Source organism: Eumetopias jubatus, unplaced genomic scaffold (assembly GCF_037043125.1).
Source record: "Eumetopias jubatus isolate StellerSeaLion01/CBP00866 unplaced genomic scaffold, mEumJub1_p1.0 scaffold_4, whole genome shotgun sequence".
NCBI lineage: Eukaryota > Metazoa > Chordata > Mammalia > Carnivora > Otariidae > Eumetopias > Eumetopias jubatus.
This window is the reverse complement of record NW_028274810.1, coordinates 166,239,493-166,252,106: the sequence shown is the minus strand read 5'-3', so window position 1 is coordinate 166,252,106 and position 12,614 is coordinate 166,239,493. Positions and strand designations below refer to the sequence as shown.

The following is a 12,614-nucleotide window of genomic DNA, read 5'->3' as shown; positions in this document are numbered from 1 at the left end:
TATTATTTTCATTTGTTTACAGAATCTGTTGGAAAAAAACTAAGCTTAACAGAAGTTAAAATTCACATTCTCTCAGTGTATTATTGAAGAAATCAATCAAGGAAGCCATTAGACTGAGATGGCTCTAATACCTTGGTAGTCTATGTATGGAAGCAAACCAAAACCTAAGCCAGAAGCAATTCCTGTAAATGTCTAAGAACAACCAATCACAAACGGCCAAGTGGATTTTCCCAAATAATGCAACAGCTTAAACTATAGCCAAATAATTTCCTTGCTTTGCTTCTTCATCTTCTCTGTAGAAACCTTGCCCTTGGCTCCTCTCAGTGGAGGACTTTTAATCACTTTCAGTTTGGTGCTGTCCAATTCGAATAAATTTTTGCTCAAATAAACCAAAAAATTTTAATGTCTCAATTTATCTTTGTAACAATATGAAAATACTATATTAACAGACTATTTTAAACATTATCAGTAAGATGGATAATTGATGTTTGTAGTATCACACTAAACAGAAGTGTTTTTAAAATGTAAGTGGAGGGGTGCCTGGATGGTCCCTGGCATTTGCTCATTGAGGGTCTGCCTTCAGCTCAGGTCATGATCCCAGGGTCCTGGGATGGAGCCCCATATCGGGCTCTCTGCTCAGCAGAGAGCTTCCTTCTCCCTCTGCTTGTGTTCCCTCTCGCTGTGTCTCTCTCTGTCAAATAAATAAAATCTTAAAAATAAATGTAAGCGGAAGATAACGTTAAGAAAATGAAATCATTCATAAAGAAGCAGTATAATTTTATCCCTTTGGATACCCAGAAAAAAAGTAGACAGGATTTGGAGTTGTCAAGGTGATATTATTTTAGACTTAGTTTGATCCTCTCCTGTGCCAAAAGTGTCTGGAGTCAAAAACATTCTTCTGAAATAGTAAACAGAGGAGTGTGAACTAACTGGATGCTCATCCTTTAAGACTCAGGTAACCTGAAGCTTTTAGACGTGTTGAGGCCAAAATAATCATGCTGTTTTCTGAGCGTCCGAAAAATTTTGTAAATTGGTATATTCTAATGATATGCAGCATTATATTTTAGCTTATTTTTAGGTGTTTCCTCCACTGTGTAAGTACAGTGGATTCCCAATTTTATGCAGTATCTTTATATCCTCTGCTCCTTAGTCTTGGCAATAGGCACTCAATACCTCTTTAACAAGAATGAACAAACATAATATGGTTGAGAAGGATTCCAGAAGACAAATCTGTCAAGTATCAGCATCACACGAGCAAGCTCCATTTATTGGTTGAATTTAATTCAACCAACCCAATGGTTGAATTAAATTACCACTCATTTTTGTCCAAGTCGCATAAAATATTATTATTCTGTGCTAATAGGCTAGAATCATTTTCTAGAAAGAAAATATATTTGGGGGCCTAGAAAATGACGCCCGGGAGAATAAAAGATTTAACCCTAGCTTCCAGGCTTTATCTTTCGCGCATGGCTCTCTTCTCTGTCCTTCCACAGTCTCATAAAGAGCGCTCAAGTCTGGGAAAAGGGAGCCGCGCGCAGGCTGGGCGTTCGAGTGTCCCTGCAACTAGACGCCGGCGTGCGGTGTTCAGAGTTCTGTCCGCAGGAAACGCGCGTGGCAGGGAAAGGTGCAAGGTTACGTATTCTGCGCACGCGCGTGCGGCTAGGGGCGGAGTATGAACGGCAGGTTCCAGCTGCGGCCGGGTGGGGAGCTGGGCTTCAGGCTTCCCCGCTGTCGCCGTAGCGCCGTCTGCCGCCACTTCTCACGCGCGGGATGCTGCTGCTGGCGCTGGGCAGCTCGTGGGCGGCCGGACTTCGGCTCGGAGGGAAGAGGACGGTGCCGTGGGCGGTCGCCGCGCGGCTGGCCTCCTGTAGTGGCTCCTCGGGGCTGGTTGGCTGCGGAAGCGTGGGGCTGCGGGGAGCCTCGCCGCTTCTCGGGCGTCGGGTGCGAACGCAGGTCGGCATTCTGAAGGCCTGCGGACCGAGTGAGGGTGGACGGTGGAGGGAGCGTCGGGCCTGGGGACTCTGGTGCCGAAGGAGCCCTCTGCGGGCGCGCAGAGGCAGCCTGCTTCGGCCGCGGGAGCAGGCCAGGGGTCCCGGGCTTTACACCCACGAGTCTAGGAGTATCCGTTCGAAAGTGGTCATTTTCTTGGCGGTTCCAAGTAATTCACAGCTGGCTGCAAACCCAGCGGGTTTGTGATGACTCTCAACTATTTTCTCTTCTACCTCTGAGTGGAAGCTCGGAAGGGTTAATTTGCAACGAAATTAGATACACCACCTGGTGACCGAACTGAAAGAACTCAACCTGACTTTAAGTTTGTTCTGTTTTCTATTAGATGAGGCTATTTTAAGGAATTCTTTTGCTCCCTGGAAAAGGGGATGGAGACGTTAATCCTCTCATTTTAATCTGAATAAATTGTCTCCTAATCCTGCTCTGTAAAACATCAGAATTAGCAAACATGGTTGGAAAGTTGGAAGAAATGCCTAACATGGGAATTGGAATCTAATTAAATTTCAGCATAAAGGGATTAGGCATATCTTTTGAATTTTGAAGGGTTTAGACGTTCGGGGACCCCTTGTTCCTGTGAAATTTGATGAAGATTTCCAGTGAAATATTTTCTTAAGAGGAACTAAGGGATGCAACGAGATGAATAGGGAGAGTTTCTTTCTTTCTTTTTTTTTAATACTAGCTATAGTATAAACATTTTAGAAATCTTAAAAACGGTCTGGACTTGAGACAGTTTACATTTGCAGTGTTTTACTTACATTATATTAACATCAATTTTTTGAAAAGTAATGCATTTAAAATTTTGACAATGGAACAAGAGTAATGTTTTCATTTTAACCACAGAATGAATTATTCCACTAAATTTTTTTTTTACTTGTTCAAGGCCACACTTTATCTAAAAGCTTTGAGCTGGGATGCAAACCTAGGTTTTCAAAAAAACACTTTGTGACTGGAGTTAAGGACAGCTATTTTGTTAGTTTGATTTCTTCAGCTCTGTGGATTATTTGGGAGAATTCCTTAAATCACCTCATGTGACAAGTTCTCTTTTACTCTTCATTATAATTTAAAAAAGTTAAAAAAATTAAAAGGTCTAAAATGCACTTTATTATGTACTCACATTATAATGGTCTCTGTTTCAATAGATACCTCTTTGTTGGGAAAGATGGGTTCAGTGCTTACATACACAGCTTGAAAAATCAGAAGATGGAAGGCTGATTTATACTGGGAATCTGGCGAGAACAGTATTTGGTGGGTAATCAGAAGTGAGGGTAATTTCCTTTTTAACTCCCCTTTTAGTTGTAAAAAATGTACTTAGGATATGTTATCTCTTATTTTAACATCTCTTAATTGCAAGATATGAGGAAAAATTAGGTTATGTATTTTTTTCTTGTGGCCTGTTGAATCAAGATTGAGAGGTTGAGGGGCGCCTGGGTGGCTCAGTCGTTAAGGGTCTGCCTTCAGCTCAGGTCATGATCCCAGGGTCCTGGGATTGAGCCCCGCATCGGGCTCCCTGCTCAGCAGGAAGCCTGCTTCTCCCTTTCCCACTCCCCCTGCTTGTGTTCCTGCTCTCACTATCTCTCTTTCTGTCAAATAAATAAATAAAATCTTCAAAAAAAAAAAAAAAGATTTAGAGGTTGGGACCTTTGCATTTTTAGGAGATTTTCAAAAGATTTTTTAAGACTGTTAGGACTTTGTGATCTTATTGCTGGGTGCTAAAGCTTACATCCTTTGGTCACTTCCCAAGATGTTTAACAACAAAATAGAACAAGAAGTGTATATTTGTGTAATGTTTGAATATGGAGAGAAAAAATATGGAAGTATACCTCTTAAGAGTAGTTTTTTTGGGAGGGTACACATTTACTTTGCATATTTTTAAATTTGGCAGTTAAAATAAGCATATAATACTTTTATAATTAAAAAATATATTTTTTACATTTTTTAGGTCACCTTGGCATTTTCAAGAAACATCTTCATTTAGTGGCTTTTCAAGGTGGTGTAGAGTACTAGAGAAGACAAAGACAGTTTATTATTATTATTAAAGAAGAGAGTACAGAGGGAGGGAGAGAAATAGACCCCCGCTGAGCAGCAAACCCGATGATGATGCCGATGCTGGGCTTGATCCCAGGATCCTGGAATCATGACCTGAGCAGAAGGCTTAACTGATTGAGACACCCAGGCGCCCAAGACAGTGTATTAAACAGCTACAAATTTGAAGCTCTTTCCTTAGTTCTTAATTTGGTATTTAGTATGGAATGATTTATTATGAAGGTCAGAAGAACTTAGATATGTGTTTTGTTCAAGTTCCTGAGATTGTAGTTCATTTCAGTAATCTTAAAGTATAACCTGAAATATCTGAAGGATTACTTTATAGTCAAATTGGCCACAAGATTTCAGCACCTGCATTTGCATTCCTGTTTTTGGTTATGCTGGTGTCACTGATCATCTAAAATTTACTCTGGAAATCCATATGTTCTCAAATATGTGGCATCAAAATAGACTGTTTAGAATATAATTTTAGGTATTTAAAACTTTGGCAATAAGGACTTACTATAATCACTATTGAGAGGAGTTCTGAAGTTACTGGAAAAATCCATTTTGGTGATTAGAAATTTCTTCAGAAGTCAGTACATGAGTAGGCCATTGAGCTTATGTCACATCTCTGGCCTGGGCTACCTGGATTTATACTATTGGGAGGTGTTAACAGTGACACCCATGATACCTTTCCTTCTGAACAGACAGGGTTCCTTCAGATGCAGGGAAGGCTTATTAATTTATTTCTTATTTGCATTTGACTCCATTCTGTAAAGAAGAGACTATAAATAGGAATTAATTTTGGTGTGGGTAGGATGTTATGGTTGTAGAAGAGCATAGCTATTCAAGCTATTCAAAGTTCTAGAAATATAACTTGTATAGGAGTTTAATGTTTGAGTTCTTTCAATACTCTGTACCTTATTCAGGGATTACTATTTTTTCTATGTAGAAACTGAGGGAGAAACTTTTTTTTTTATGTAAAACTGAGTGAGAGACATTAGGATAGAGGTACCATGCTTGGAGATTCTTTAAACTACTGAATGGGGCCTTGTTTAAAGACATTTCAAGGGTCTTTTAGTTGATAGTTCTTGTTAATTCATCCATAAGTGATTACTGATATCATAGTATTATTGTAGGATGAGTAGAATTTGAACGTGAAGAGGTGTGAAAGAAGGGCATCTCAGGCATGGCAGTAGTACGAGCAAAGACATGAAGATGGGAGAGCCCAGAATATGTTTAAAAAATAGTAGTTATTTGAATCCAGGCAAAATAAAGTACATGTATGTATTAGTTTCCTTAGGCTTTTGTAATACATTTCCACAAAGTTGGTGACTTAAAGCAACAGAAATTTGTTCTCACAGTTCTGAAAGCTAGAATTCTGAAATCAGGGTGTTGATAAAGGCCATGTTCTCTCTGAAGGCTCTAGGGAAGAATTCCTTGCCTCTTTGAGCTTCTGGAGGCTTTCAGCAATCCTTTGTGTTCCTTGGCTTATGGATCCATAACTGCATAACTCCAATTTTTGCTTCCTAATTCAGATGGCCCTCTCTGTGTCTGTTCTGTTCTGTCCTTATAAGGATATTGTCATTGGATTTATGGCCCACCCTATTCCAAGATGATCTCAACTCAATTTTTTATTATCTGCAAAGACCCTACTTCCAAATGACGTCATATTTGGAGGTTCTGGGTGGACATGAATTTTGGGGCACACTTTTCAACCCACCATAGTGTACCAAAGTCATGGGGAAAAAGGAGATAGTTGGAAGGACTCGGGAGGCTTTATATAGGAGGCATCTTGGTCCCCATTGTATCTATGTTGTATTGTATGTGTACTGGTGTCATAGCAACTACCTGTGGGAGGAAGGAGGGAATTATTTTTAAATTACTGATGCAGGATAATTAAGCCTTCAACCAATTGCAATGTACGAGAGTGTGTTACAGTCTTACCAACAGAGTATGTTGTCAAACTTTTAGTTTTTTGGCATCTCACTGTGCTTTTAATTTCATGTTCTTATGATTGAAGTTTATTAACATTTCATCTGTTTAAGGACCATGTGTATTTTTGGTTTAGTGAACTGTCTGCTTATATTTCTTGCATGTGTGTGGATAGGGTTGTTGATCTTTTTCTTCTCACATACTGGAAACCTTTTATATGTTGGGGGTATTAACCCTCTGTGATAGAGGTTGCAGATAGTTTTCTCATTTGTCTCTACTTTGTTTATGTCCATGTACATTTATAATGTAATCAGATTTACCAGTCTTTCTCCTTGATTGCTTCTGTGTTTTCAGTCATAATTAGAAAAGTTTTCCCATTCTCAGATTATAAAGACTTCATGCATGTTTTCTTATAGCTTCATGATTTTATTTTTTACATTTAAATCTCTGGGTAATTTGGAATTTTCCTGGTAGATGATATGAGGGATGGATTGAATTTTATTTTTCTATGTGGCTATTCAGCTGTCCCAACACCACTTTTGCCCACGTATTTGAGATGTTTTTTTTTAAGATTTTATTTATTTATTAGTGAGAGTGTGTGCGGAGGAGCAGAAGGAGAGGGACAGGCAGACTCCGCACTGAGCATGGAGCCCTGCGCGGGGCTCAGTTTCATGACCCTGAGATCGTGACCTGAGCCAAAATCAAGAGTCGGACACCGGACCTACTGAGCCACCCCGGTGCCCCGAGATTATATCTTGATACTAAATTTTCATATGCGGTCAGGTTTATTTCTAGATTTCCCATTTTGTTCCATTGATCTGTTTATTTGTGCACCAGCACCACACCATTTTAATTACAGTCTTATGTTTTAGTACCTAATTCCTCTCCCCACCTTTTTTTCTTCTTTTCTTTTTCCAGATTAACTTTGTAATCAACTTGGCTGGGATCTCAACTTGTCTGTTTTCTGAACAGATGGTGTTTTTGTTGGGATCATGTTAAAATTATACAATCAAACTAAGAGAGATTTACATTTTAAGTCATTTATTTATTGTGGTAAAATATGCATAACATAAAATTTACCATCTTAACCGTTTTTAAATATGCATTTGAGAAGTCATTGATTTTTAATCTTTTTAATATGACAGGTAAAAAAAATATCTCACTGTTTTAACTTGAGTGTCTTTTCTTGGTAAAGAAGTTGAATATATTTCCCACATATTTCTTAACCACTGGTGTGTTTTTTGGTAATTTGCTGTTTTAATCCTAGGCACTTAGTCTAATAATGTTAGTCTCATATTTAAACATTTAATGTTAAGCATGTGGAAGTGCTTGTTAATAGAAGGTTTTATTTAATAATCTGCTAACTGAATTAACATTTATAATATGCATAAGGATCTCTGAGTAATGTTAAGTCTTTTATTGGGGAACTGAGGTGGAGGCCAGTTAACCCTAAAGCAGATTTCCTACATGGAGAGGCAGAGCAGTGTATTGGCCAGTGGCCTGGACACTGGAGTCAAATTGCCTGTATTTGAATCCCAGTACTGCCTGCCTCTAGGTAGCTTTGTGACATTGAGCGAGTGCTTTGTTTTTCTCATGTCTTAACATGGGAGTGAGGATGATAATCATGCATCTGTTGCATAGTGCTTTTTTAAAGATGTTATGAATAAAATCTATAAGGATGTAAAGTACTTAAAACAGCTTGGAAAATAATCACTATATATGTGTTTTGATGATGATAGAAGAAAGGTGGAAGAATTAATTGAATAGATTGATGCTTTTATAAAATCTATAAATATTAATACTGTCCTTTTTTTTTTTTATTTCCTGTTTAGGTGTGAAATGTTTCTCTTATTCGACAAGTGTCATCAGCCTTGCATTACTACCATACATTTTTGCACAAAACAGTATTATATTTGGAAGTCTGCCTTTGCAAATATTATTTTATGGCATCATAGGGAGCTTTACCGTGATCACTCCAGCACTGCTTCACTTTGTTACAAAAGGCTATGTCGTTCGGCTGTACCATGAAGCTACAACAGACACTTATAAAGCCATTACTTACAATGTTGTGCTTCTAGAAACGAGTACAGTGTTTCACCAGAATGACGTGAAGATTCCAGACAGCGCACATGTGTTTACCACATTTTATGCTAAAACGAAATCACTGTTAGTTAATCCAGGGCTCTTTCCAAACCCTGACGATTATAACCATCTAATGGGTTATGACAAACCATTCACTTTTGATATGGAAGAAGACAGTGAGAAAAAACAGGTTAAAGATGAGAAATGAGTCTATTGTTTTTTAGGTTTGTGCTTAAATGTGATTTATGTTCCAATGTATAATAATGAAATTGCCTTTACTTTTGTTTTCTGTTAGTGACTGATTAAAAATAATTTGAAACTGTATCAACTTTTAATTTTCAGAGAATTATGTTCCTATATAATAAATATGCTGTGTTTGAAAAACAAATCATGTAATATTCTACCATTTGTGTTTTTAAAAAAGTGTGAAAATACATGTTCATGCTGGCATAAGCGTGGATAATTTTATATAATAATTGTGGTTGTCTCTAGGCTGGGGATCAGGTGTCAGAAGCAGATGGGAGAGTTGTTTTTCCTTTATGTTTGGATTTTTCTAGGTGTATAGATACTAACTTTGCCCACATTAAAAACTGTTTTTAAAAATTCTAAAATTATGGGAAGCAGTGTTAATCTTCCTTTGGTTCACAGGTTTTTGCTTATCTTTTCGGGCATAGTTGCGCATAATAAGGATCTCCATGTCCAGTTGAGTGTGGTAGCTACCTGTGTTAAATAGTGATGGTGAAATGGTGACCTAAATAGTGATGTCTTTGGTGGCAGTCTTCTCCCTTGCGTATCCTATCAGAGTTGGAAAATCATAGTTACTAAATAGATGGACAGTAGTTTTTATAAAATCACAATCTCTGTACTAATTTTATGAAGTCCTGGAATTTTAAGATTTTTTAACCTCTAATTGTAAAATGAAAATTGGTTCTTGTGAAGGATATTCGGCAAGGAGCAGAAGGCCTCAAGTCATGCTATTTAGATCATTAGCTAACTTATTAAGTGCCCAGTGTGTGCCTGATACTGTGCTAGTAGTTAGAGTCATAGTTAAGAACAAAACACCCAGGGGCGCCTGGGTGGCTCAGTCGGTTAAGCATCTGCCTTCCGCTCAGGTCATGATCCCAGGGTCCTGGGATCGAGCCCCATGTCAGGCTCCCTGCTCAGAGGGGAGCCTGCTTCTCCCCCTTCCTCTGTCCTACCCCCTGCTCGTGCTCTCTCTCTCTCATTCTTGCTCTATCTCAAATAAATAAAATCTTAAAAAAAAAAAAGAACAAAGCACCCAGTCTCTGTGGAGCTGTCTAATGTCTCCTATTATCTGCCATGATGGTAAATCTTATCTTTATGGCTTACCTGTGTGTGAGGAAGGTTGATGGGAAAGCACCAGAAACATCATGAGTTCATAGACAAAGATCAGGTCTGAAGCTGCTAGAGGCTTATAGGAGAGACCATGAGGTAGAAAAGTGCCCCCCTTTCTGAGACCTAGAGCCTGCCCTCTGCTAGGATCAGCCAACTTGTGATCCTAGCAGAAGGTGGGCTCTAGGTCTCAGAAAGATGAACAAGCGGGTGTCATCCTCATCTTCAGTTTGGGCCTCTGCCTGCCTGTTCCTCAGTTCTGCGTCACCTATATATATACCTGTTGCTATCTTTCTATAAAAAAATTTTCCATGGTCAAATGTTGATCAGATATTAGTAGAAGCAAGAAAAAAAATCACTCTTAGTTCCATTCCTAGAAGAAAAAACAGCTTTGTTAATATTTTAACGTTTTCTTCCAAGGGTCAGTTTCTTCATAACTTGTTCTGACTGTATCATATCTTTCTTTAAATGTCCTGTATCCATATAACCATTATGTCACCTGTGTAGTGGAATGAAAAACCTGTTTTTATTAGTATCAGAATAGTTCAGAAGACAACTTGGTTGTTTAGGGAAAAGAAAAAAAGCTTAAAATACTAAGTGAGAAAGACAACTTCTCAAGTGCATGGTCTGGAGCAACACCAAGAAGTAGAAAAGGAACAGTATGTGTAGAATATGATTCATCACTGAAATAAGTCAGCAGAAACAATTCAGGCCAAGGTGAGGGGGAGAAATTTACACACATCCCTCTATGCCACTTTACTACGTTCACCACAGGTGGAGTAAAATCTTGGAAAGGTTAGGGAGGTGAGGAGTCTCCCACTATCTATAGGAAGGGCGTTGAGTCAGTTTTGAGTCTCAAAGGCAGGGTGATCCTGCCCTAACATCTGGATTATATCAGGTAATACACCCGTTGATAATAAAATGTTTTGTAATCCCTTTTCTAAACCTCGATTTCATTATCCTGAAAGACTTCAGCTTTTAGAAGCAAAAGTACCAAAGTGGCCATTAGTTCTAAATGATAGCCTTAGCTTGGACACAATTTTAAAAAATTGTATTCTGATTTTTTCAGGTACTTTTGTTGTTGGCTTCCTTTTTGTAGAGAATTTCAATCATTCAAAAGTAGAAGAGTACGATGAATCAACATGACTGTCATTCAGATTCAACAAATACCAGTTTGTTGTCAATATTGTTTGATTTAGACCCCAACCACTTGCCCTCTACTTTTATTTGGAAGCAAATCCCAGACATCATAACATCTCTTTCTTAAATGTTTTGTAACTCTACCAGATAATGACTTAAAAAATATAACTATAATAACATAATACTCAAACCACTCCCCTCTCCCCAAAGTTATCAAGGATCCAGTCTGTTCAAATTCCAATTCCTCCCCACATGTTGTTTGGATTAAGATCTAAGTAAAGTACATGCCTTATTCACACCAATTTATGAAATTTCTTTTAAGACTCTTCTATGGGCCCCTCCATTTCTTTCCCTTCGTTTTTTTCTCCCTTGTAAATCATCTGTTGAAGAAATGGAGTTCTTTGTCCTTTACATCTTTTTGTGGTCTAGATTTTCTGATTGTATCCCTGAGGTATAGATTAACGTGTCTCTCTGTCTTCTGTATCTCCTATAAATTGGTAGTAGGACTTGAGGCTTCATCAGATTGATATTTGATTATTTTGGATAAGACTAATTCATAGATGATGTTGCTTATATTAACTATTGTTGCATTAACAAATTGCCCCCAAAAGTTAGAGTTGTTTTTTTTTATTTTTTAGACTTATTATTTGAGAGAGAGAGAGTGTGTGTGAGCGAGCAGGGGGGAGGGGTAGAGGGAGAGGCAGAGAAGCAGACTTCCCACTGAGCGGGGAACCTGACCCTGGGCTGGATCCTAGGCCCTGAGATCATCACCTGAGTTGAAATCTAGAGTCAGTTGCTTAACTGTCTGAGCCACCCAGGTGTCTCAAAAATTAGAGGTTTAAAACATAATACTGCATGGTGCCTGTTGGTCCAGTATCCAGGAGGGGCTTAGGTGAATGCTTCTGGCTCAGGTTCTCTCATGAGATTGCGGTCAAGCTATCACCTGGTGCTGCTGTCATCTGAAGGTTGAACTGGGCCAGGAGGGACTGTTTCCAAGGTGGCTCGCTCACATGACTGACAAACTGGTGCTGGCTTTTTGGTGAGAGGCCTAGTTTCTCACCACATGGTTCTCTCTTTAGGGCTGCTTACTTCCCCTAGGGGAACAGATCAGAAGAGCAGAATGGAAGCCACAAGGATGTATTTTATCCACCTTGGAAGTTGCACACTGTCATTATGCAATATTTTATTAGTTACAGAATCAGCCTTATTCATTGGTGGAGGAGATTACACAAGGATTTGAATACTAGGAAGTAAGGATCATTGGGAGCCATCTTGGAGGCTGGCTAGCACAGGGTTCATCCACCAAGAAGTTCACAAAGTCTTTCTCTCTCTCTCTTTGTGAAGTTAGCAACCACTGATGCTCGGTGCTTAAGCTCAGTAATTCATTAGGTGTTGCAAAATGGTTATGTTCTATTTTTCCTTTTTTCATATATTAGCTGAATACTTCTAAAAATAGATAAAAGAGTATAAGGAGGCAAGGGAAAATTGTCCCATCTACTATCTGGTTACCAGTAGTTCATTTTCTATAGAAAAGTCAGGATAAATGCTTGATTCTTTCCCTTTATTAGTTTTCAAAAGAGTTGACTTCTTAGCATCATCTAATGATTAATTAGACTTTTAAAATATTATGAGCTCAGGGCGCCTGGGTGGCTCAGCTGGTTGAATATCTGACTTGGTTTTCAGCTCAGGTTCTGATCTTAGCGTTGTGAGATCAAGCCCCGCATTAGGCTCTGCACTCAGTGCAGAATCTGCTGGAGATTCTCTCTCTCCTCTTCCTCTCTCCTCTTCCACCCCCCCCCACTTGTGCTCACTCTCTCCCTCTCTCTCAAATAAATAAAATCTTTAAAAATTTTTTTTTCATGAGCTCATAGTTTTAAATATATTTGGTGTATTTCAGTTCATTGTAGTTACTATCTTAATGTTTGTATAGTCTACAAGTAGGTTGGATAATGGTCCCCCAAGAAATTCATGTCTGGAAACTGTGAATGTTAAATTGTATGACAAAAGAGATTTTATAGATAGATCTTGGGGAGATTATCCTGGATTATCCAAATGGTTCTAGTGTAATCACA

At 38.7% G+C, this 12,614-nt stretch overlaps 1 protein-coding gene across 1 annotated transcript; it reads left to right on the top strand.

Moving 5' to 3' along the window:
- The first annotated feature begins 1,668 nt into the window (after positions 1-1,668).
- TMEM70 (transmembrane protein 70) lies at positions 1,669-8,660 on the top strand. Its single transcript, XM_028113369.2, has 3 exons — positions 1,669-1,953; positions 3,147-3,252; positions 7,800-8,660. Exons 1-3 carry the CDS (start codon positions 1,771-1,773, stop codon positions 8,255-8,257), a joined length of 747 nt encoding a protein of 248 aa, XP_027969170.1. The 5' UTR covers positions 1,669-1,770; the 3' UTR covers positions 8,258-8,660.
- Positions 8,661-12,614: the final 3,954 nt, after the last annotated feature.

Coding starts and splice junctions, on each gene's coding strand:
- TMEM70 (XM_028113369.2), top strand. CDS start 1,771: ATGCTGCTGCTGGCGCTGGGCAGCTCGTGGGCGGCCGGACTTCGGCTC. Junction 1,954..3,146: donor GGCGTCGGGTGCGAACGCAG/GTCGGCATTCTG, acceptor CTGTTTCAATAG/ATACCTCTTTGTTGGGAAAG. Junction 3,253..7,799: donor TCTGGCGAGAACAGTATTTG/GTGGGTAATCAG, acceptor TTTCCTGTTTAG/GTGTGAAATGTTTCTCTTAT.